Source organism: Lactuca sativa, chromosome 6, assembly GCF_002870075.4.
Source record: "Lactuca sativa cultivar Salinas chromosome 6, Lsat_Salinas_v11, whole genome shotgun sequence".
In the NCBI taxonomy this organism is placed as follows: domain Eukaryota; kingdom Viridiplantae; phylum Streptophyta; class Magnoliopsida; order Asterales; family Asteraceae; genus Lactuca; species Lactuca sativa.
The window spans coordinates 158,627,343-158,650,748 of NC_056628.2; the positions used below are offsets into that span (position 1 = coordinate 158,627,343).

Genomic DNA, 23,406 nt, shown 5'->3' on the forward strand with positions numbered 1-23,406 from the left:
GATCAATTAGTGAGCATACAAGGTTGCACCAAGATACAAATCAACTCATATCAGAGGCGATTCGCTCAAATTGTATGGGGTACACGACAAAATAAGGGTCTATTTGCACAATATATTATTATTTGCACATATATGAGTTTTTATAGTTATTAGTTTTTGCACTATATTTCTTGTTTAATGAAATTATGGAATTATTTGCTTTTCTGTATATTTTCTGTTTTATTTAGAAAATACGAGTTATTTTCACTAATAATTATATAAAGTAAGAAAATAGCATTAAACCATAACTAGATGCATAAAGACATAAAACATATACAAAAATAATCATACTACAAATGACAAACCTTTAACTAAAATTAACAAACAAAAACATAAAAATGACATTCTGGCAAGGATAGTTTGAATGTAATATGAAATGCAATGTTCGATATGATATTACTAAAACAAAAGAAAATGATTGTTTTATCGAAAAAGACATTTATATTGGTTAGATTTTCGATTTTGATGTTTGTATTTGTTAGATTAATCATAAACTGATGGTTAACCCAATATATTCTTCAAGTATTTGATAGTTTAGGACTATCAAGAACGGGAAGGAATTGTTTTCTGACACGATCACTTTTTACCTCAGCACCATGTCAACCATACCCCTTCATCACCACCACTAGTGGGGTGGTCGTGACACACACAAGAAAAGAGGGGAAGAAAGAGAGAGTTGAAGAAGAGATAGATAGAGAGAAGGAAACGTCAAACTGTGTGGTTTTAACAACGCCCAATTACAATGATACTGGCGGTATCATGCTTAAGGTGATGTTTACGCCGATGAAGCCGAGTAAGCCCTTACAACTCCCCACTCCGAATAGCCTAAGAAATAACTTGTCAACAACGCCCAATTACAATGACACTAGCGGTATCATACTTAGGGTGATGTTCACGCCGTTGAAGCCGAACAAGCCCTTACAATTCCCCACTCCTAACCTTCTAAAGAAACAACTTGTTATTATTGTTATTATTATTATTATTATTATTTATGATTACACGTGTTTAAGTTTTAAGTTCCAATACAAGGGTGGTCTTGCTCTTCAGCCAATAGATTCTTGTTCCAGTGGTTAATACTTTACCACCCACTCCACCCCACCACCCCCACCTTCTCTCTCCTCTTGACTCACCAACTCCTCTTTATAAACCCCACCTCCTCCTTCGCATTCCTTCCAGCCACCGTCTACCGTCCACCGCCATTATCTCCTCTCTCTCTCGATCTCTCTCTATCTGCCAAGAAATGGAGTCTACAACCACAAGAAGGCCTTATTTTCTTGAAGAAAACAATGGGCTTGCTTCTATCTCCGACATAGAACATGGGTTCTCATCATCACCGTCGTCGTCGACGGAAGACAACCACCGTGGACAACACCTGATTTCCAGACCCCTGTACTCCCCGAGAAAAGCAAGTCTCAGAAACCTTTCGTCTTTTTCCTCTCTTTCTTCTCCAAGATCTGGGAGGTTTTTGCATGGAAGATTTGAAGAACAACAGCCTCATTTTTTGGATGCTTGTTTTCTCTGCAAAAAACCACTTGGTCCTAACAGAGATATCTTCATGTACAGGTAATTTGATTCATAATTTATCTCAACCTTTTGTGTTTTTTTTTTTTTTTTTTTTCTTTTGAATCAAAGATATTTGGATCCAATATCAGATGGGTTTGCTCTGTTTTCTCCTTTATTTTGATTTGGGTTCATGAATTTGTTGAATGAACAAACCATTCATAAAATTTCATGTTTTTGGTCTTGATTTCGCTGAAACGACGCACCTTTCTTAAAAAAAAATCATCGATTTTCCAAATTTCACTTCAATCAAAGAGATTTTGATCATTTCCCAGTTGGGTATTTGTTAGATCGACAATTCTCATCAATCGAAGAAATATTTGATCATATTTCATACGGGTTTCATCTGTTTTTCATTTCTGATCCGGGGAATTTTTCGATTATTTCATAAATTTTCATCAATCAAAGATCTTCGAAACTTTTCAAATCCGGATCGACTCTAAGATGTGTTTGCTCTGATTTCCATTTCTAATATTTTTTTCGATGAATTTACAGAGGGGACACACCATTCTGTAGTGAAGAGTGCAGATCAGAGCAGATCGACATCGATGAGTACAAAGAAAAAAACAAGAATCTTTCTGCTTCAATGAAAGCTTTGAGGAAGAAAGAAAAGAGTGAAACTTCCCCAAACAAATCTTCCAAAAAATACCCTTTTTATTCTGGAGCAGTTGCTGCTGCTTAACCAGTAATTTCTTCCTAAAACGAGGGGTAAAAAGGGAAAATTTTGTCCATTATATAAGTATGTGAGGTGAAAAGAAACAAGATATAATTTTTTTTTTTGCTTTTTTTACCTTATTTTATTTACCACGCTACTGTTTTTACTGTGGTAAAAATGCTATATAACATAACGAAATGTGAAAAAAGGTCAAAATATGGTAGAGTTACCATCTTAACCAAGAAGAAGAATGGTGGTGTATGGAGTATTGTACAACTGCTTAATGCATGAAGTTATTGTACGTGCTTATCTTGTAGTACATCTGAGTATATATATCCATAAAAGTACAAGTCCTAATGCAACCTTTTTTGTGGTGTGTTTGGCACTTTCTGTTTATGTTGTGATTTGAAGTGTTCTTTTTCTTTCTTTTCCTTTAGGGAAGTGAAGAATTTCTACCTCTTTTTTTTTTTAATTAAATATTAATTTATCAGATTCTAGTTTATATTTTGAACTTTTTGGAGAATAAGAATCATGCATATCAACCACAAATATCTGGATTTTATATTAATAATTAATTAATATTTTTGAAAAAAAGGTGCGCTGTAATTATGAAATTAGAACTAAAAGAAAATCATTTCTTGGTTTGAAACTTCAACATTGTTAAAGTTAAAAAGAAAAAAAGTTAGGCAAAGTTACATAAATGGTCCCTATGGTTCTTCATATTTGTATATTTTGCTTCTAATTATGTTTTTAATTTCTTACTTGATTGAACTCTGAAGCATGTAGAAATGATATTATTACGTTTTTTTTTATTTATTATCCTCCATCTTTGAATATATATTCAAAGAATTTTGACAACGTAATAATTACGTTTTTTTTTTTATTATCTTTCATCTTTGAATTATATATATATAATTCAAAGAATTTTGAATTATATATATATATATATATATATATATATATATATATATATATATATATATTCAAAGAATTTTGACAACGTAATAATTACGTTTTTTTTTATTATCTTTCATCTTTGAATTATATATATATAGAAAAGGTTAGGTTATAATATGGATAGACAACTATTGTGCGACGTCTAGACAATATTATTGTATGAGAATTACTAAAAGAATAAGTTGTTTAGTAACGTGAATACGTTTAACATCGCACAATTATTGTTATTTCCATATACTCTCAATAATTTTTATTTATTTTTGTTTTCGTATATCGTTTTTCACTCATTTTCATTCTTACAGAATACGATTCAATTAATATCCTGATAACATTCTGACAGAATGAGAATAATAATAAAAAATTTATAATAACCTTATGTACGATTTAATTAGTAAGAATGTGTGCTGATGATAATAGTTATGTAAGATTGATCGTATTTATATTATTAAACAATATATTTTCTTTGTCATTCTCACAGAATAATACTATTCATACGTCCGTACAATAGATGTCAATCCACATTTGAACTTAGTTCTCTCTCTCTCTCTCTCTCTCTCTATATATATATATATATATATATATATATATATATATATATATATATATATATATATATATATATATAAAGAATTTTGACAACACAAAGGACTATTTTTGCAATTTTTTCATATATATATATATATATATATATATATATATATATATATATATATATATATATATATATATATATATATATATATATATATATATATATATATATATATATGTGACAAAACTGCAAAAATAGTCCAATGGTCGTCAAAATTCTATGCTTTTGATCCAAAATGTTTTAGTGATGCACCAATGGTCTAAAATTAGATTTTTTTTTATTGTTTTTGGTTCTTATCCACTTAAAAAGACAATTATACCATTTATATTTGTTTTTCTTATTTATATATTAATTTTAATAATTTCAAGTAATTAAAAATTAGAGAATCGCCCATTCTCTCTCCCTCACCCTCCCTCCTCTCTCTCTCTCTCTCTCTCTCTCTCTCTCTCTTACACACACACCGGTGTTCCACTCATCTCCTCCATCTCTCTTTCTCTCAATCAGAAAAACACACACTTAAGAACACCCCGACTATCACCACCATCTGCCAACACCACTTGATGTCACCGATCTGTCTGTACATCAGGGAAGCAGCTGGTGATGTGCACGAAAGTACCCACTAATTTTAATATTTATAACCTAACAAACTTAGACTAACTATGCGCTTATAGGCAGTGTACCTAGTCAGATTACAGTATAGCTTAGCTAAGTCGGGTGTCGATCACAGGGAACGGTGGTGAATTAATTTAAAATATTTGATTATAGGTTACAGGTCACACGAAAAGAATAAAGAAGTAGTTTAATAAATCTCAAACAAACAATTAATTGACAACTCTCGATAAACTAACAGGAAAGCAAATCTCTTCAGGTACTTTGGTTTAGATAAATTACACCTTAAAAACATAGACAATTGCATACACAAATTCATTTATTCATGTTCACCGATTCCTAAAATGATTAGATTCGCGTTCACTATAACTAATCCTTTAGCAAACAAGTCAATTCAAACAGTGATCAGTTGATTAAACTAACATGCTCCCTAGTGTTCAGTTCGTATCAAGCAAGACTTGTAAATATAGTTAATCAAATTGGTCGTTCAATTAACCTCTTGTTGATGGTCATCAAACAAGACTCACACATTAACTTACTTATTCCCAAGTTAATCCTAGTTTCACATTCGTTATTCCTAGGCTTATAATCTTGACAGTTATCAAAATCATAAGAGACAAGCAATCAAGCAGATGTTCATACAACTCAATTTACTTAATAATTAACAGCAAATAACTATCGTTAACACGTAAGGATCTTTTAACAAGCTCGGCAAGATAAATTAAACATAAACAAACAATTCAATATAGCAATTAGTCTAATAATCAAGGTTTCATTCAATCATAAACACAAAGTAAAAGGTTTTTACACCCAAATCAGAAACTAAATACATAATAGTAACACAGTGGAATGCTAAACATGGTCACGTTAACAACCCATATGATTACCGACATGTATCCGCTCTCCAATCCATCCGATCTCCGCTCCTGTTAGCTTAACGGCCTTCCGGCCGCCTTTTAGACCCTCAAAACAGCTTAACAGAAGTTAATTATCGACTAAATTAGGTTAGAAGTCAAATCCTCCCTTCTGGTTAGCTGATAATCGCTTTTTATAGCCCTTGGAACCGACTTACGTACGCTGGGCGTAAGTCTAATTACGCTGGGCGTAGTGAGGATTAATACGCGATGAGGTTATCCGGATGCCAGCCGTTACGCGAGGCGTACATATAGCTTACGCTGGGTGTAACTCGTATTTGGCTATTACGCTTGGCGTACATGTACATTACGCGGGGCGTAAACGGCTCCTCCAGCATTTTTCCTTTCTTTTAGCCTCTAAGCCCGATTTCCGCTTCAGTCTTTTCTTTTGTGCTCTATCGACAACGAATAGCTGCAAATCATAATTCAAAGCATTATAAGTACTTTTTAGTTCTAAAAGAGAATAATAAAGGCCAAAATATTAAGATATAATGTATAAAAATATATATAAAAATACACATATCACTGGCTATGACTTCGCTCTGTACTATAGCTCCAGTGGAAGGAATAGAAGGAATGGAAGGAAGGGACAGTGGTGGTAGTGACCGATTAGTTGACACATGTTTCCTATCACCACTGTTTTCCAGCCATTGCCTCCACTTCCCTACCGTTACCTCCATATCTTCTTCCTTAACTCGATGAAACCTCTCATTCTTAGATCCTAAAACCCCCATTTCCCCCAATTCATCTCTCTCCCTAATTTCACCCATACATCTCCCTAGTTAGAAAAACATGCTCAAATCGAATCAAAGGGTACTTAAACCCAAATCGAATCACCCACTGGAAATTGTTGCCAAGTGGGTGGCATGCTAAAGGAGTTTAGTCAACAAAGACGACGAGAGACTTTTAACCCAAATCGAATCACCTACCATATATGGAGCCTTTGGTGGTGCATACTAGTATCAACAAACGATGACGACAATAATGGGGAGACAGAAACCAGATGGAGCAGCACCACCGACTATCAACAAATCCTCGATGCCTTATGATTCATTTGCCTTAATTTTATTCTGTCACTTTTTTCCTCTATGCTCTATTAGTTGCAATGGTACCTATTTGAGGGTTTTAGTTAGAATGGGAAAGGGGTTGCGATGGAGGATATGGTAAGGCGGCAGTAGACGGTGGTGACGATCGATTATGTTTAAGTTGCTGGTGGTGAGATGTAGGCACGATGGCCATGGTGGTGGTGTGCGTGTCGATGGAAGAAAGAAAAAGATGGGGAGAATTGTCGAGAGATAAGGGGAGGAGGGTGGATAAGATGGGGGTGGGGAGGGTTTGATTTTTTTTGGTTTTTCTTTTAGTTATAAGATAAGAAAATATTAAAAAGGTTAGAAAACAATTATTTAAAGGGCATATTAGTCATTTAAGGTTGGGTGTGGAACAAAAACACACAAAAATGTTAATTATAGGGACCAAAACTATACAAGGTATCCAAAATTGGACCATTAATGCACCATAAAATTTTTTTGGACAAAAACCACATAATTTTGACAACCATATGGACCATTTTTGCAATTCTCTCTCTCTCTCTCTCTCTATATATATATATATATATATATATATATATATATATATATATATATATATATATATATATATATATATATATATATATATATATATTGTAACAGCCCGGAATTCCAAATATTGCTATAATTATGATTTTGGGGGTGCTTTAAGAGGGGACTCGGCGAGTTGGAGCCTAGACTCGCCGAGTAGGATCGCAAACCGGGTCGCAGGTTCGCGACTGGACTCGACGAGTCCAGATATGGACTCGGCGAGTCTGCGCTGTTTAGCGAAAACCCTAACCGTTCAGGTTTGGGACGTATAAGAGGCACTTATTGGCCGTCATTGTTCATTTTAGCCTTCTGGGAAGAACCCTAAATCGATTGGGTGCATCTGGAGCAAAGTTCAAGGGCCATTGTTGATCTTGGAAGTGTTGTTGTGCAAGGAAGAGAAGGGATTGGCTAAAGGAACAGCAAGGGAGTCACATTCTGAGGATTTGGGGACACAGAGGGCACATTATTCAGGTAAGAATTCGAGTTATGCTCTGCTATGTTGATGTGTTTATGGAATTAGGGTTTGTGGAACCCTTTTGTGATTAGATTGAATGCTACCCTAGTCCCCCAAACGATTGTGACTCTGTATTGGGACCTTTGGAGGTCCAGAATGTCTCATGCCTGTACATTTCGGGAATTAATGAAGGTTTTGGATTGGAATCCTTATGCCTTAGCTCAATATGTATGTTATGAATCATGGGGTGTATCATGAGCACCAAAATGAGGACCTTACGTGATGGACCAGTCTAGGAAGGCCAGGCCTATGAATGGTCGGAGCAGTTCTGCCATTAGAAAGCAGTTTGAGCGGTTGCATGGCATGGACTCGCCGAGTCCGATGAACAGACTCGGCGAGTAGCTTGAAGAATAACTGGGACTCGTCGAGTTGTTCTTCAGACTCGGCGAGTTGAGTCGGGGTGGCCCCGCGATTCTTCCAGGAGGAACTCGTCGAGTAAAAAGGGGATACTCGACGTGTAGAAAGGGAATCTTAAGGAATCGGTGAGTCAAGGGCGAGTGGACTCAGAGTCGTTGAACTCGGCGAGTCTTGGGGTGACTCGGCGAGTTAGGTCGCGGGTTAAGTGAAGTTCTGAGTATGGGGACTCGGCGAGTCATAGGGTTGACTCGGCGAGTAGGGTCAGTCAGGGGTTGACTTTGACCTTGTCTTTGACCAAGGATTTACCAGTGGTTCCAGGGGTATTTTGGTAATTGTTGTTATTGTTTGAGTTCAATGCATTGGCGACTGTCCAGAGGTGGAGATCGTATCAGTGATCGGAGCAGCTTGAGCTATCTGTTCAGTCGGTAGTTTCGAGGTGAGTTATCCTCACTATATCGCTAGGGTTTATGGCACTAAGGCCGACCCTCTTTATCAGATGGAAATCCGGGTAGTTGTCATTGTTATGATATAGGCCGGAAGGCGTTGCTATGTGGACCGGAAGGTCATGGCCTAGAAAGGCGTATGTATGCATTTAGTATGTTGACTGATTTATAGGGTAATGTTATGCTAGTGACCGGCTAGACCGGTATCTTGATTAGAGTAATGCTATGATATGTGATCGGTTGATCGATTGTTGTCTATGAACTTCTATATGATTATTTGTTATGTTATATATGCATTTTATGCTTATGGGCCGGAAGGCAATATGTTATGGGTCGGAAGGCGATATGTTATGGGCCGGAAGGCGTATATGTGGTTGGTATTTTGGGGGTATCTCACTAAGCTTTCGGGCTTACAGTTGTGGTTTTATGTTTCAGGTTCTCAAGAGTCTGTGGCAAGGCAATGGCGTGATCGTACCGTTCCATGCGTTGGTGTTTTATGATATGAACCTGGGAGATTACTCTGTTTAATAATGTATTGAAAACCTTTTTGCAATAATGTTAATAAAATGGGTGATTTTGAAAAGTTTTAATTGTTTTGAAATTTGGATGTTACAAGTTGGTATCAGAGCCTTGGTTTGAGTGAATTGGGGAAACATTCGTGTGACCCCAGTCTCAAATCGAGGAGGATTTTAAAAAGAGAAATTAAAATGAGAAATTAAAATGGTTTTCAAATTTGGTAAAAGGAGGACACGGAGGTACGATCAGCCGGAGCCAGTAAGTAACCCCAAGATACCATACGTGATATTTGTTTTATTGAGCTTGATAGAACAGCATGCTAGAGTTAGGCTAGGGATCTTCAGGAATTCATGATAATGTTGCCTGATTTGTGATGCCTGTAGCCTAGGGTCCCTTATGGGATATTCTCAGTGTTCCTCTAGTGGTGAGGGTTGATAGTTGTTATGCATGTCCCCTAGGGTATTGTGGTAGTACTTCATACAAATATGGGTAGGTGTGGAAGGTAGTATGGGCCCGTACTACTGAAAGCACAGGACCCATACGCGTATCAGGGAAACCATGGTCTCTGGGGTAGGGTTGCGAGAGTTGGATCCCAGGATTTTGGGAAGTGTCTGAGATTGGTAGGGTGTCTTCAGTATGGAGATTTCGAGGCATGATGATAGTGGATCCGGATCGGGATCGGGAGCTGGAGAGCGAGTTCCGGGTGGATCGGTACCGTCTGAGGTTATCGATCAGACGAGCACGAACGAGTTGGACGCGAAGGTTCGCGAGATCCTGCGTGATGAGGTTGCTGCATTGTTACGGGCTGAGTCGCCAGAATTGTTTGGGTCGATCAGGACCGCCATGGTTGAGTAGTTTGATGAGCGATATGCGGTTCTCGCAGAGACGGCTGCCGCGGCAGTTACAACGGCTGTAGCAACGGCAAAGAGAGGAGCTAGTCGGGGTTTTCAGTATCGGGACTTCTATTATACGAAGCCTCCCACATTCGATGGAGTTTAGGACCCGATTGTTGCTATGAGATGGTTATCAGACGTGGAGGAGTGTTTCTCCACGAGTTTATGCCCTGCTGATCGGAGGGTGAGGTATGCTCTGAACCTGTGGAGGCTCGGAGCGAAGGATTGGTGGAGATTGACTACGGGGTCATTTTCCGATGTGCAAAGGGCTTCGGTTTCATGGGATCAATTCAGAGAGATGTTCAGTACTCGCTATGTTCCGCGGGATGAAAATGAGAGATTGGCTCGGGAGTTCCTTGAGCTGAAGCAGGATTTGGAGTCGGTGACTGAGATCACCAGGATGTTTATTGAGAGGGCGATGCTTTGCCCTGAGTTCGCTTCGGAGCAGGCTCAGATGTCCCGATATCTAAGTATGCTCAAGGGGGATATCAGACAGTTCGTGTCTGCACAGAGGTGCGAGACCTTGTAGGTGTTGCAGGAGGCCGCCATGCGGCGTGAGTTAGAGGTAGAGTTGCAGTTGTGTGGGCTGAGGCAGGCTCCGATGCAGTCGCAGCCAGCGCCGAAACGGTCCAGTACCGTTGATGTTAGAGTGGGGGATCGGAGCGGCCACACTTGTGGGAAGTGTGGGAGGGGTCACACCGGAGTTGCTGGTCCGGTGGTGCATGCCGCAAGGGCGGAAAAGAGGGGCACTATACGCGGGACCGTCGGCAGTCAATGCCAATTCGGGATTCAAGGATTTGTTATCATTGTCAGCAGGCTGGACATTTGAGGATCAACTATCCACAGCTTTCTGCAGGACCGGTGCAGGCTCTAGCATCGGCCACCTTGAGGAGTTCAGGAGGAGGACAGGATGGAGCGGAGCCCCAAGGGCTCAGGGTCGTGCTTATCTGCTTGCGACAGAGAGAGACAGAGCAGTGCCGGAGGCAGTTGCGGGTATGATGCTTTCTTGATGTCTTGGTTATCTTGCGTTGATTGTGGCGTATTGTTTGTGCTGATATCGGGTGTGGATTTCGATGCGGTATTCGTTGTATCGCGGGTTTGGCATGGTTATTGGTTGGTGTTTCAGGTTTTTGCTTTGGCATTCGTTGTTCCCTGATGGTTGGTATGGTTATAGTTGGTGTTTTGGTGCCGGTATCCTTGTGCGGTTTTCGATGCGGTATTCATCCTTTTTTCAGGTTGTGGGTTTGGTTATGGGTTATTGCTTGGGAATTCCGTTGGTTATCGTTCGTGAGGGTTGATAGTGGAGATGCGGCACTGGGTTGAATGTCGGGTAGCATCTGCAGTCGTGGAGTGGATAATTGAAAGACCGGATTCTTTTGAGCGGGTTGATCAGGGAGGAGATGTGTTTTGCTGAGGGTTGCTTATGCTTGTGGGAAGCAGTCAGTGGGTAAATGTTCTCTTTGTACAGGATTGTTCTGAAGGGTTGTTAATGACGATCGGTGGCAGTTAGTCAGTGCTTTAGTGGGGGAGAATTGGAGAATTCTCCGGGAGATCGATGAGTATGTGAGGGTGCTTAGCTGTTGGGATTCAGCAGTGTTTGTCAGCGCAGAGTATAGGCCGACGAGAGCGAGTGTCGGGTATGCGGGGCGGGATACAGACCTAGGGCACTTGATTGTGGAGGCCTGAGAGAAGGCCGGGATCAAGCTTGAGTAAGTAACCGGGGTTATACGATCAGAGTATTGGTATGTTTGAGGTACGTGATGGGTTGCACTGCATTAATCCCACGGGATTATGTTGTGCATGTTTCTAGAGTTGGAACCGGAAGGTTCCCGGAGTTAGAACCTGAGGGTTCGCAGAGTTGGGTGTACGGACCCACAGAGATATAGCCTCGAGTGGCTAGTATGTGTTATGAGAGTCGGTCCAGTCATGCTGGAGACTCTGTTGGTATTGTTGGATCAGTTTGAGATTTGCGGATCGTGTATGTTGCAGTGTGATTGCATTGGAAGGTCTGGCCTTGGGTAGTGATCTTGTTTAGCTGAGGCAGTGATTTTGATGAGTGGAGAGAGTGCATGGGATTGAGAGCCCTGCAATGAGAACCAGAGTATGTGAATAGCGGTTACGCAAAAAGGGTGGTGTCGCTTGGGGCAAGCACCGTAGCACCGGTTGGAGTGGCATTATGGCCAAGAGGGTCCCTTGGAAGGAAAAGAGAAAGGTGTGTAACTCCGAAGGGGAGTGCAAGTTCACGAGAATGAAAGCTGCAGAGCAGAGTTATGGTTAGAGTATTTCGAGTATGCCTTCGAGCATCGTGTTCGCGGCAGCGAAGTAGGGACCCATCCGGTTTGGGATGTCTGTTGAGGCTCAGAAGGGATGCAGGGAGAGAGAGAATTTTAAATTCTCAGTGTGATTCTGATCAGAGTGTAGGGTGGATGTAGTGGTTCATCTTGGGAGATGTTCGAGGATATCATCAGTGTATCGGGTCTTTCAACCTGCGGGTGTTGGGACTAGTTCAGTATGTGTATGTGATGGCAAGAGGAGAACTTGTGAGAGTTGCTCTGAGAGTGAGAATGGATCTCTCAGTCGGTCCGGAATGGACAAAGTGGGCTTTGGATCGGGGATCCGGTGGTTCATGGTTTCCTAACCCTTATGGGTCGAGTGATCGTTGAGATTTAGAGCAGAGTTGCATCTTGGGTGATTTTCGGTTACAGAGAGTGATGTGCAGTGCAGAGATCGTGCTTCAGTCGACAGAGCAGATTCGACAGAGCCGACAGGGAAAGTTATGCAGACAGACGCCGGTCCGAGCTTGAGTTTCAGGTCGGCAACCTCGTACTCCTGAAGGCCTCTCCTTGGAAAGGAGTGATTCGCTTCAGGAAGAGGGGCAAGTTGGGGCCCCGGTATATTGGGCTTTTTCATGTGATTGCGGGGGTAGGCCGGATGATCTACCGTTTGGAGTTGCCCACGGATTTTAGACAAACCCACGACATTTTTCATGTGTCGCAATTGAGAAAGTATATAGCCGATGAGTCGGCAGTGGTCCCATTAGAAGACATTCAGGTGGATGCGAGCCTGAATTATGTCGAGAGCCAGTGGTCATCAGAGAACGGAAGATCGAGGTTCTGAGGAACAAGGAGATACCTCTGGTGTTAGTTCAGTGGCAGCACCGGAGGGGATCGGAAATGAACTGTGATCTGGAACGTGATATGTGGGAGCAGCATCCGGGGCTATTTTCAGAGTGAGACTTCGAGGGCGAAGTCTAGTTCTAGTGGGGGAGAGTTGTAACAGCCCGGAATTCCAAATATTGCTATAATTATGATTTTGGGGGTGCTTTAAGAGGGGACTCGGCGAGTTGGAGCCTAGACTCGCCGAGTAGGATCGCAGACCGGGTCGCAGGTTCGCGACTGGACTCGGCGAGTCTGCGCTGTTTAGCGAAAACCCTAACCGTTCAGGTTTGGGACGTATAAGAGGCACTTATTGGCCGTCATTGTTCATTTTAGCCTTCTGGGAAGAACCCTAAATCGATTGGGTGCATCTGGAGCAAAGTTCAAGGGCCATTGTTGATCTTGGAAGTGTTGTTGTGCAAGGAAGAGAAGGGCTTGGCTAAAGGAACAGCAAGGGAGTCACGTTCTGAGGATTTGGGGACACAGAGGGCACATTATTCAGGTAAGAATTCGAGTTATGCTCTGCTATGTTGATGTGTTTATGGAATTAGGGTTTGTGGAACCCTTTTGTGATTAGATTGAATGCTACCCTAGTCCCCCAAACGATTGTGACTCTGTATTGGGACCTTTGGAGGTCCAGAATGTCCCATGCCTGTACATTTCGGGAATTAATGAAGGTTTTGGATTGGAATCCTTATGCCTTAGCTCAATATGTATGTTATGAATCATGGGGTGTATCATGAGCACCAAAATGAGGACCTTACGTGATGGACCAGTCTAGGAAGGCCAGGCCTATGAATGGTCGGAGCAGTTCTGCCATTAGAAAGCAGTTTGAGCGGTTGCATGGCATGGACTCGCCGAGTCCGATGAACAGACTCGGCGAGTAGCTTGAAGAATAACTGGGACTCGTCGAGTTGTTCTTCAGACTCGGCGAGTTGAGTCGGGGTGGCCCCGCGATTCTTCCAGGAGGAACTCGTCGAGTAAAAAGGGGATACTCGACTTGTAGAAAGGGAATCTTAAGGAATCGGTGAGTCAAGGGCGAGTGGACTCAGAGTCGTTGAACTCGGCGAGTCTTGGGGTGACTTGGCGAGTTAGGTCGCGGGTTAAGTGAAGTTCTGAGTATGGGGACTCGGCGAGTCATAGGGTTGACTCGGCGAGTAGGGTCAGTCAGGGGTTGACTTTGACCTTGTCTTTGACCAAGGATTTACCAGTGGTTCCAGGGGTATTTTGGTAATTGTTGTTATTGTTTGAGTTCAGTGCATTGACGACTATCCAGAGGTGGAGATCGTATCAGTGATCGGAGCAGCTTGAGCTATCTGTTCAGTCGGCAGTTTCGAGGTGAGTTATCCTCACTATATCGCTAGGGTTTATGGCACTAAGGCCGACCCTCTTTATCGGATGGAAATCCGGGTAGTTGTCATTGTTATGATATAGGCCGGAAGGCGTTGCTATGTGGACCGGAAGGTCATGGCCTGGAAAGGCGTATGTATGCATTTAGTATGTTGACTGATTTATAGGGTAATGTTATGCTAGTGACCGGCTAGACCGGTATCTTGATTAGAGTAATGCTATGATATGTGATCGGTTGATCGATTGTTGTCTATGAACTGCTATATGATTATTTGTTATGTTATATATGCATTTTATGCTTATGGGCCGGAAGGCAATATGTTATGGGCCGGAAGGCAATATGTTATGGGCCGGAAGGCGATATGTTATGGGCCGGAAGGCGTATATGTGGTTGGTATTCTGGGGGTATCTCACTAAGCTTTCGGGCTTACAGTTGTGGTTTTATGTTTCAGGTTCTCAAGAGTCTGTGGCAAGGCAATGGCGTGATCGTACCGTTCCATGCGTTGGTGTTTTATGATATGAACCTGGGAGATTACTCTGTTTAATAATGTATTGAAAACCTTTTTGCAATAATGTTAATAAAATGGGTGATTTTGAAAAGTTTTAATTGTTTTGAAATTTTGGATGTTACATATATATATATATATATATATATATATATATATATATATATATATATATATATATATATATATATATATATATATATATATATATATATATAAACTTTTTATGATCCATAATTTAGCCAGTTTCAAAAGTTTACCACTTTTGGTCCCTTGCATAAGGTTTCAAGAGTTTGTCATTTTTGGTCACTTGTAATTATCAAATATGACCCCTTAAGTTTTTGCCATTTTATTTTGTAGTGTTGGCAGTTTTGGTCCCCCACATTTAATATGCTCTAGAAAAAAAAACCAAAAAAACACCGAAATATGTAAACATGAAAAAAAAATTATTTCAATCATCGCGAAACCCGAATCACATTCTAAGCTTCCATTAAAGATTTTTTTTTGTTAGACACCACCAACCCTTACTCTTAATGGAAAGCATCTCCCCCCCCCCCCCCCCCCCCCCCAACACCTTCGCCTTCTCTGACAAGAGTGCCTTCATGTCAGAATCTGTAAATAAAAACTTTTGCAGTTGATAAAACGAAATTACCTTCAAACTCCTAAACCGTAGCCTAGAACACATATCAAGTTGATATGTAAAAACACACTCCAAATGGGAAAAATCTAAGTTGATGTAGGCTTTGATTGCTTGGTAGTATGAGTGTTCGTTTGGATGGATCGGTCGAATCATATCAAATTAATCCAAATTGATTTTAGTTTTTAAAACATTGATCTGAATAGTCCAAAAAAAATTTAAATATGATCTAATCCAACCAAATTACAAATCAGGTAAATTGGTTATTATAATTCGGTTTTTAAAATTTGGAAATTTTAAAACCACATATAACTAAAATATTAGCAAAATTTATAGAAAAACAAAAAATAATCTTTTTAGTTGTGGTTTAAAATTTATAAACAACTACTAAAAACGATATTATAGTTTAATATTTTATAAGTAATAACTTTATAGAGAAAATACATATTAAAGTATTTTTATTATGTGAAACTTTTCAAATCTATTTGAAAAAAATAAATTACAAAATTAAGAAATAATCAAAAATATATATTAAAAATAAATAAATAATAAATTGTTGTTCGTTTTTTTGAAAATTTTGTTCTAGTTTTATAAACCAAAACCAATTCAAAATAATAATTAAGTGTCGTTTAAAACGATCCAAAAATAAGAATATCCAAACCAAATAGTCAAATTCAAATTGTTAAATTGGACAATTCAATTTTAAATAAATAGTGAAAAACTCTACTTGGTAAGCAAACTTTGTTCTCTAACCCCTTAAACTCCGAGATCATATATTAATATGTAAGAGATTTAGAAATTGGATATCCTTGTAATATCTTATACATAATTACATCATCAATAATCAATCGATTTATGTATATATCCTTGATTTTCACACATACGAAACACCTATAATTAATCATCCATTTCAAGACACCTACACATATAAAACAAATCCTTATTTGATTCATCTTCAGTAGGGTCTTGATTCATCTTCTCAAACTCAAAATCACCATGTTGGTGTTTGATTCGTTTTCGACATGGGCTTGATTTATTTTCAATCAAGTCTGGAAGATTCATTGAGATTTATGTATATCTTCGATTCCTTCATGACCCAGATCGTCTCTTTTAGTCATCCTCCACCAAATCTAGGGACGTTGGCTTCCAAATCAAAATCAACTAGATAAAACTAAAATCAAATCAAAATTCCCATTGAAATCAAAATCAATTTTAAGAACATGAAATTAAGCTTAGTGAATGGTTCCTTTGGCACTTATGGAGTTCAAGAATGACCTCATAGTTAATGTGATCTCATTTCATGTGCTTCGATCTCTACAGAACAACCTCATAGTAATTCAAAACCACTCTCGTTTCTGAACTCTGATCTCATTTCTAGTCCTTCAATTAAGAGAGAAAGAGAAGTATTTGTTACTTTTCTTGAAAGAGAAAGAGAATGAGGAGGAAATAATGTAGCACTAAGGTGAGAGCGACGTATGTGTGTGGGTGGGTGGGGGGGGGGATTAATGGGGATTTTAATTATTCTTTTAACTAAGAGCAAGGTGATTTTAATTATTCTTTTAACTAAGAGCAATGTGTAAAAAACTAGTCGGTGGAGTGGGGTCAAGTGATTAATCAGGAACCTTAAATTGCTGATTCGATAAATTTTTAAAAATTAAATATGACTAATACTATAACAAAGTTCGTAAATACCATTAATATGATTAATACAATACTAATAATTCCTCAAATAGTTTCTATTGATATAGAATTTTTTCAAAGTGTTAAAATTACATCGTTTGTTACTGTTTCACTCATTGTGTATCAAAAGGTTAATCGCTAGACGCATTCTAGTCGGTTAAATAGTGCCTAAGGACTAATATAAGATTAATCGGGACCAAAGTTATGATTAAAAGTAACAAAAGAAAAAGAAGATAATAAAAAATAAAAATATCATTTTATAAGGATTAGGCACCAACCATAGAAAAATTGAAACCACAAAAATCATCTATGTAACGAAAATAAAGTTAAAAGACGAAACATACATATCTCAAAAACCATATATGCGATTTTTGTATTTTTGTCAAAATGGTAAATACTTAATCCATGTATATATAAAAATATCTCAAATGAGATGTCAAATATACTTTTAGGTTTTGGACATTAAATCCATCATATTCAATTATACTATATTATATTTTTTTCTAAATTAATTTTAAATAACGTTTACTTCTTTTTCAATTAATTAAATTAGTTATAGATTTATTTATATTTCATTTATGAATTATAAAATTAAAACGATTATATAGTATTCTTAAATATATTTTTTAACTTTATAATCATACCGTAATACTCTTTTAATATTTTATATACTTTTAGCTTTTAGAAATTTGTCTCTTTCTACCATTCGATATATATAAAAAACATATTAATGATATTCGTTTAAAAATAACTTTAAAAAAATTTATAGAACATTTTAAATAAATAAGAATAAATTAGTTATATTTATAAAAAATATTGTTGGAAATGTTAACCATTAAAAACTATTTACATAGAAGATAAAATTAATAAAAAAATAATAAGACATAAATTTTGAGTCATAATATTAGATCCACAATGGAGAGTTTAATGGAAGAGTTGAATGTGGTGTCATGCCTACTTGTCATTCAATGGATACAACTCCACCGTTATGAAATGCCACCTTGGCATTCAATGAATTTGGAGTTCAATAACCATTAAACTCTTCAATAGGAAAAAGGAAAGTATTTAAATCTTTAAATAAATATTATTTTAATATGTTCCATTGAACTTGTAGAGTTTAATGCATTGTGAGATAAAAATGAATAGAATTGTATGGAATAGTGAATGATGATGTGGCACTCCATTGAACTCTATAGAGTTCAATGCATTGTGGATGCCCTTAGTAATAAACTATTAGAGTTAGACACTTGTTTTTTTCTTAAATCCTTTAATAGATAAGTTGTCTATGTTTTAAAATTTTTATGGAATATTTTTTATTTATTTATATTATTAATCACGATAACTAAGTTTTTGAATTCTACAAAATCCACTAAATTTTAACATGTAATCATTTTTTATTTATATCGGCTAGCTAAACCACAAAAGAAAAGTAAGATAAAGTGAACTTTTGGTGCCATTAAATTTTTTTTTATATTGTTCTATTAATATACATATGAAAAAGCATAACTTGCTTATGAATAGTGAACTTTGGGTCAAATTTACAGAAATGGTCCCTAGCTTTTATTGAAGTAGACACTTTTGGTCCATTTTTGATTTTTTTATATATATTAAAGATATTAGGGAATTGGCGTAATTTACAAAAATGGTCCATAGATTTTGTTGAACTTGATAATTTTTTATTTTTTAAGCATAACATGTGAACATAACATGAACAGTCCAAATTTACAAAACTAGTCCCTAGATTTTGTTGAAGTAGACATTTTTGGTCCCATTTTTGATTTTTATAAATATTAAAGATTTCAAGGAATTGGTCTGATTTACAAAAATGGTCCCTAGATTTTGTTGAACTTGACAATTTTTGATTTTTTATATATATATATTAAATATTTTGGTAAGGGAATTTGCTTAATTTAAATAGACAATATTGCAAAAATGGTCCCTATGGTATGTATTTTTTTGGGGTTTTAGTCCAAACCTCGACTTTTTTGGATTCGTGGTCCTTTTAAGCTAGTTTAATTGCGCTTTTAGTCCCTATGAATAGTGAAATGACTTTAATACCCTTAGGGTATTTATTTTCCATTTTTCTTTTATTTCTTTTTAAATCTAATACTAATTTATTTATTTTAATAATTAAAAAAATTACTAGGGGCCCACTCTCTCTCTCTCTCTTTCTCTCTCTCCTGAAGAATTTCATCTTCTTCGTATTCTTCATACATCCCCAAATCAACACCATAACTTTTTTTCTTCTAGAATCAATACTTATACACTCAAGAGGTTGTTTAGGTATAAATATTACAACATTAGGTGGCAGTGATTAGATGATGATTAAGATTCACAGAAGAATCAAATATATATCCCAAATTTGTAATACCTTCAAGTCCTACAATTAAACCTAAAATCGATATCAAATTAAACCAAAAATCGATTTCATGGCTTCTCCGCTAAGCTTTTTGATGTAGAGCAAGAAGAAGCTACACCACCCCACTGCCACCACCTTCTCCCCATCGTAAACAACCATCCCAACTCCACTCAATTCCGGAGCAACCTTCAACCACCAAACCACCTCCTTTCCCTCACCCTTTTCCTTCTCCTTCGTTACCGACAGAAGAGAACACAGGGCAGCAAGGTCACCACCTCATTGCCACCGTGAGACTTTCCGACCCACCACTACCGAGCTGCTGCTACCGAGTTACTTCATCCACCACCTGCCACCCCTTGTCGACGCAACCCACCACCATTGTTGTTGCTGTCGGAATTTTCTCCTCAGATCAATTTGCACCTCCCTCGTCCCTCTCCCTGAGTTTATGTTAGAAAAAAGACAAACGAACCACACAAGGGAACTGCCACTGTGCGCCACCCATCACCACCACTGCCATTTTTTCTTTTTTGATTTGCTTCCACCATGAAGACTCTGATCAGCCATCACATCCTCTTATTGTGAGAGCTACATCCAGTTCTTCATTTTCTAGGTTTGGAAGCATAAAAGATTTCTTGATTGGATTTATATAAAAGTTGTACAATGTGTAAAATGTGTATGAATCGGGGGATATGGGGTGAGAGAGACAGAGAGAAAGAAAGAGAGATAGAGAGAGAGAGATGTGGGCCCAAATTATTTGTTTATTTTCTTTTTCATTTAAATTAAATAGAAAAAACATAAAAAAATATACCAGAAGGGCATTATAGTCATTTCAATTTTACGAGGGTCCAAATTTACGTACAAACATGGCCAAAAGGACCACGAATCCAAAAAAGTCGGGGTTTGGACTAAAACCCCCAAAAAAATGCATACCATAGGGACCATTTTTGCAATTTTGTCAATTAAATAAATGGTCCCTGAATTGGCTTAATTTGCATAAATGGTCCCTTTATTTTGTTGAACTTGATACTTTTGGTCTTATTTTTCTTTTTGATATATATTAAAGATTTTTTGTGAAGGAATTGACATAATTTAAATAAATGGTCCCTAGATTTTGTGAACTCGACACTTTTGGTCCAATTTTGTTTAAAAAAAACATTTTGGGCGCAGCCCGGGATCACCTACTAGTTATAATTAAATAAGTCTAGTGCTTTTATTGTATAGTTTTATATTATAAATAAATAAGTACATCACAATGATAATATAGAAAAAGATAAAGTCAATTTTTGATCATTTGAAGAGACAATTCTAAATTTAGCTAAAATTGTTAAAATAAACTTTCATAACCGCATGCGATTTCACCCATTCCACCTGTGATTTAAGCAGGTAGGCTATAAAACTGGCCCATAAGTCTATAGTATTTAAACCTTAAAATTAAGATACACCTAAACAATTTTTGTTTGCTTGTCGATGCTTTAGGTTCACTTTTTTGTTTACTTGCTAATTTTTTGGGTTCAACTATGTTGACGAACATGTGTGTTCGTCAAAAAGTTTTGTGGCTTGGAAAATCCCACCATTAGACTTGAGTATATGAGCCCTAATCAACCAAAGACATTTTTTTTCTTATAACAAACAACCTCAAACCTATTTCTGGACGACATGTTTGTTTTACATTGAAACCCTCCCTCAAGACTGTTTTCTCCAACTATCAGTTGAAGAGCTTCTTTGCTTGGGAACATTTGTAGAAATTCGATATTTTGACATGGGTGATGGCTGTGTGATGGAGTCTTTTGCTTTAACATAACATGGACACGACACTATAGGGTATACCATACACTAGAGTCTTTGAATACCTTTGTGTATGTTTATCATCTTTCTCATTCATAATTATTTTTTAGGTCAAACGTATCTAAACAAACATTTGTTTGATTCCTATATCCTATTAGATTGACATTGTTCAGAAACGAAAATTTTTGTTGGTATTCAATAGCATCATGTTTATAGCCATCATTCAAAGAGAATTCTTATCGGTATTAAGTATTATCACGTGCACTAACATCATTTAGCGAAACTTGTTATCGGTAATCAATACTATCGCGTGCACTAACATCATAAGATATGTACCACTACCAACATACTTAAAATTTTAAGGATCCTCATAATGAATCGGTCATAACATATTGCATTTCAGGATGTTGGAAAACCAATAGGGTTTTGGGCGAACGACTCGATGACGGATCTCTTTCCATGCTTACCGTGGACTTCTCTAATGCCTTTACCATTGTCCACAAATCCACATTACTTCATGAGGTCAGATTGAGGTGTCCTTCTATATCCTTGTGGGTAGAATTGCTATATGGTCAAGAAGCAAGGTTGTATCTCGACAACATACATATTTGGTTCACTGTTGGGGTTTAACAAGGAGACCCATTGGGACTACTTCTCTTTGCCCTTGTGTTGCACCCTCTCTTGCATAATATTAGAGACAACTACAAGTTTCTTCTCCATGCATGGTATCTTGATGATGACACACTTATTGGAGATTCAGAGGAGGTGGCCAAAGCGTTGGACATCATTACGATGATTGGCCCAAAATTGGGCCTTCAGCTGAATATCAAGAAAATCGAGCTCTTTTAGCCCTCGTGTGAAGTAGGAAGCTACGTGAGGGGCTATTACCAACTAACATTAAAGGCCGCGTTTGGGGTGAAACTTATTGGGGGAGATGTTAGTAGAGATGGTAGTTTCATTAGCAGCTTAGCCATAAAGAGAGCCGAAAATGCTGTGAATTTGATGTGTCTTCTTCCACAATTATCTGACCCCCAGAGTGAGCTCCTTCTACTTTGGTATTGTATGGGTATTACTAAGCCTTTATTAAGGCCAAGGACGTGCTAACCTGTTCACATGGAGGATGCGACATTATTCTTTGACAATGGGTTTCGTAGGGCGATTGAGGACATTATGGTTTGTGGTGGCCTTTTCTTTGGCGACATATTGTGGTGAATTGCTTCCTTAATCATTAGGTTAGGTGGTTTGGGTTTATACTTGGCAGTAGAGGCTACCCAATATGCTTTTGTTTCCTTAAGGTCCTAATCTTGGGTATTACAATACCACATCTTACGGGATAGCGACATATATGGTATGGATTATGATTATGATTGTGCCTTTGGCTTCTCTTCGTAACAAGCTTCCGGATATTGACCTTAGCAATTAAATCCCAGAATACACTGGTGAGTGCCCTTTTTCGTAAAATTGTCTAAGTTATGGAAGTGCATCTCGACATCACGACTCCGCAAAAAGCGGTTTTCCAGTGCTTACGTGCACCACATGCTCAAGATTTTCTTCTAGCTATCCCTATAGATGGGTTTGGCTAACATATGTCTCCTGTGGAGTATCGTACTATCCTCAAATATCGATTCATGATTCCAATATTCACAGCTGACGAGATATGTCCGGTGTGTCGCAAGGCATGTTTGGAATTTTTTGGAGAGCATGCAACTCACTGTAAAGAACTCTCGGGGTTCAAATACAGGTACGATATGGTTAGGGATGTTGTGTTTAACATATTTAAGCGTGCCGGGGTTTCCGCCAAGAAAGAGGCACCTGTGAATTTCTTGACAGACCCGACAGAAGGAAGGTTAACCCTTTAGACCAACTGACATTTTGATTTTGGATGTGTCGGAGGAAAACACGCATGTGTGGACCTTACAGGGGTATCCCCTCTTGTGGGCTTAAGGGTTGGGGGTTTCACGGCGGGACAAACTGCTTTAAAAGCTGTTACAGGCAAAGTCACCAAACATGAGAAATCGTGCATGAAAAATCAACACGTGTTCATACCATTTGTATTTGATACGTTTGGTTTCCTTGTACCGGATGCCGCAAAGTAATTTTCACCAAATATAAAAATTTAGTAAAATTAATGTTTTTTTTTTCTTTTTGAAAATTTCACTCCAAATTCTACATGCTACTACTTCTCCCCACTTATGCCCTAACATATCTTGGTGGATATACATCAAATTCCTGCTTCTGATTGGTTACAACCACAAATAAAATATTC

General features: G+C 37.9%; 1 protein-coding gene across 1 annotated transcript; it reads left to right on the plus strand.

Moving 5' to 3' along the window:
* The first annotated feature begins 1,190 nt into the window (after positions 1-1,190).
* LOC111901180 (FCS-Like Zinc finger 1) lies at positions 1,191-2,650 on the plus strand. The gene is made up of 2 exons (XM_023897062.3): positions 1,191-1,602; positions 2,095-2,650. Exons 1-2 carry the CDS (start codon positions 1,280-1,282, stop codon positions 2,279-2,281), a joined length of 510 nt encoding a protein of 169 aa, XP_023752830.1. The 5' UTR covers positions 1,191-1,279; the 3' UTR covers positions 2,282-2,650.
* Positions 2,651-23,406: the final 20,756 nt, after the last annotated feature.

Bases quoted from the DNA above. Each gene is read 5' to 3' on its own strand.
- LOC111901180 (XM_023897062.3), top strand. From the start codon at position 1,280: ATGGAGTCTACAACCACAAGAAGGCCTTATTTTCTTGAAGAAAACAAT. The intron at 1,603-2,094 runs GTAATTTGATTC...ATGAATTTACAG, and splicing joins AGAGATATCTTCATGTACAG to AGGGGACACACCATTCTGTA.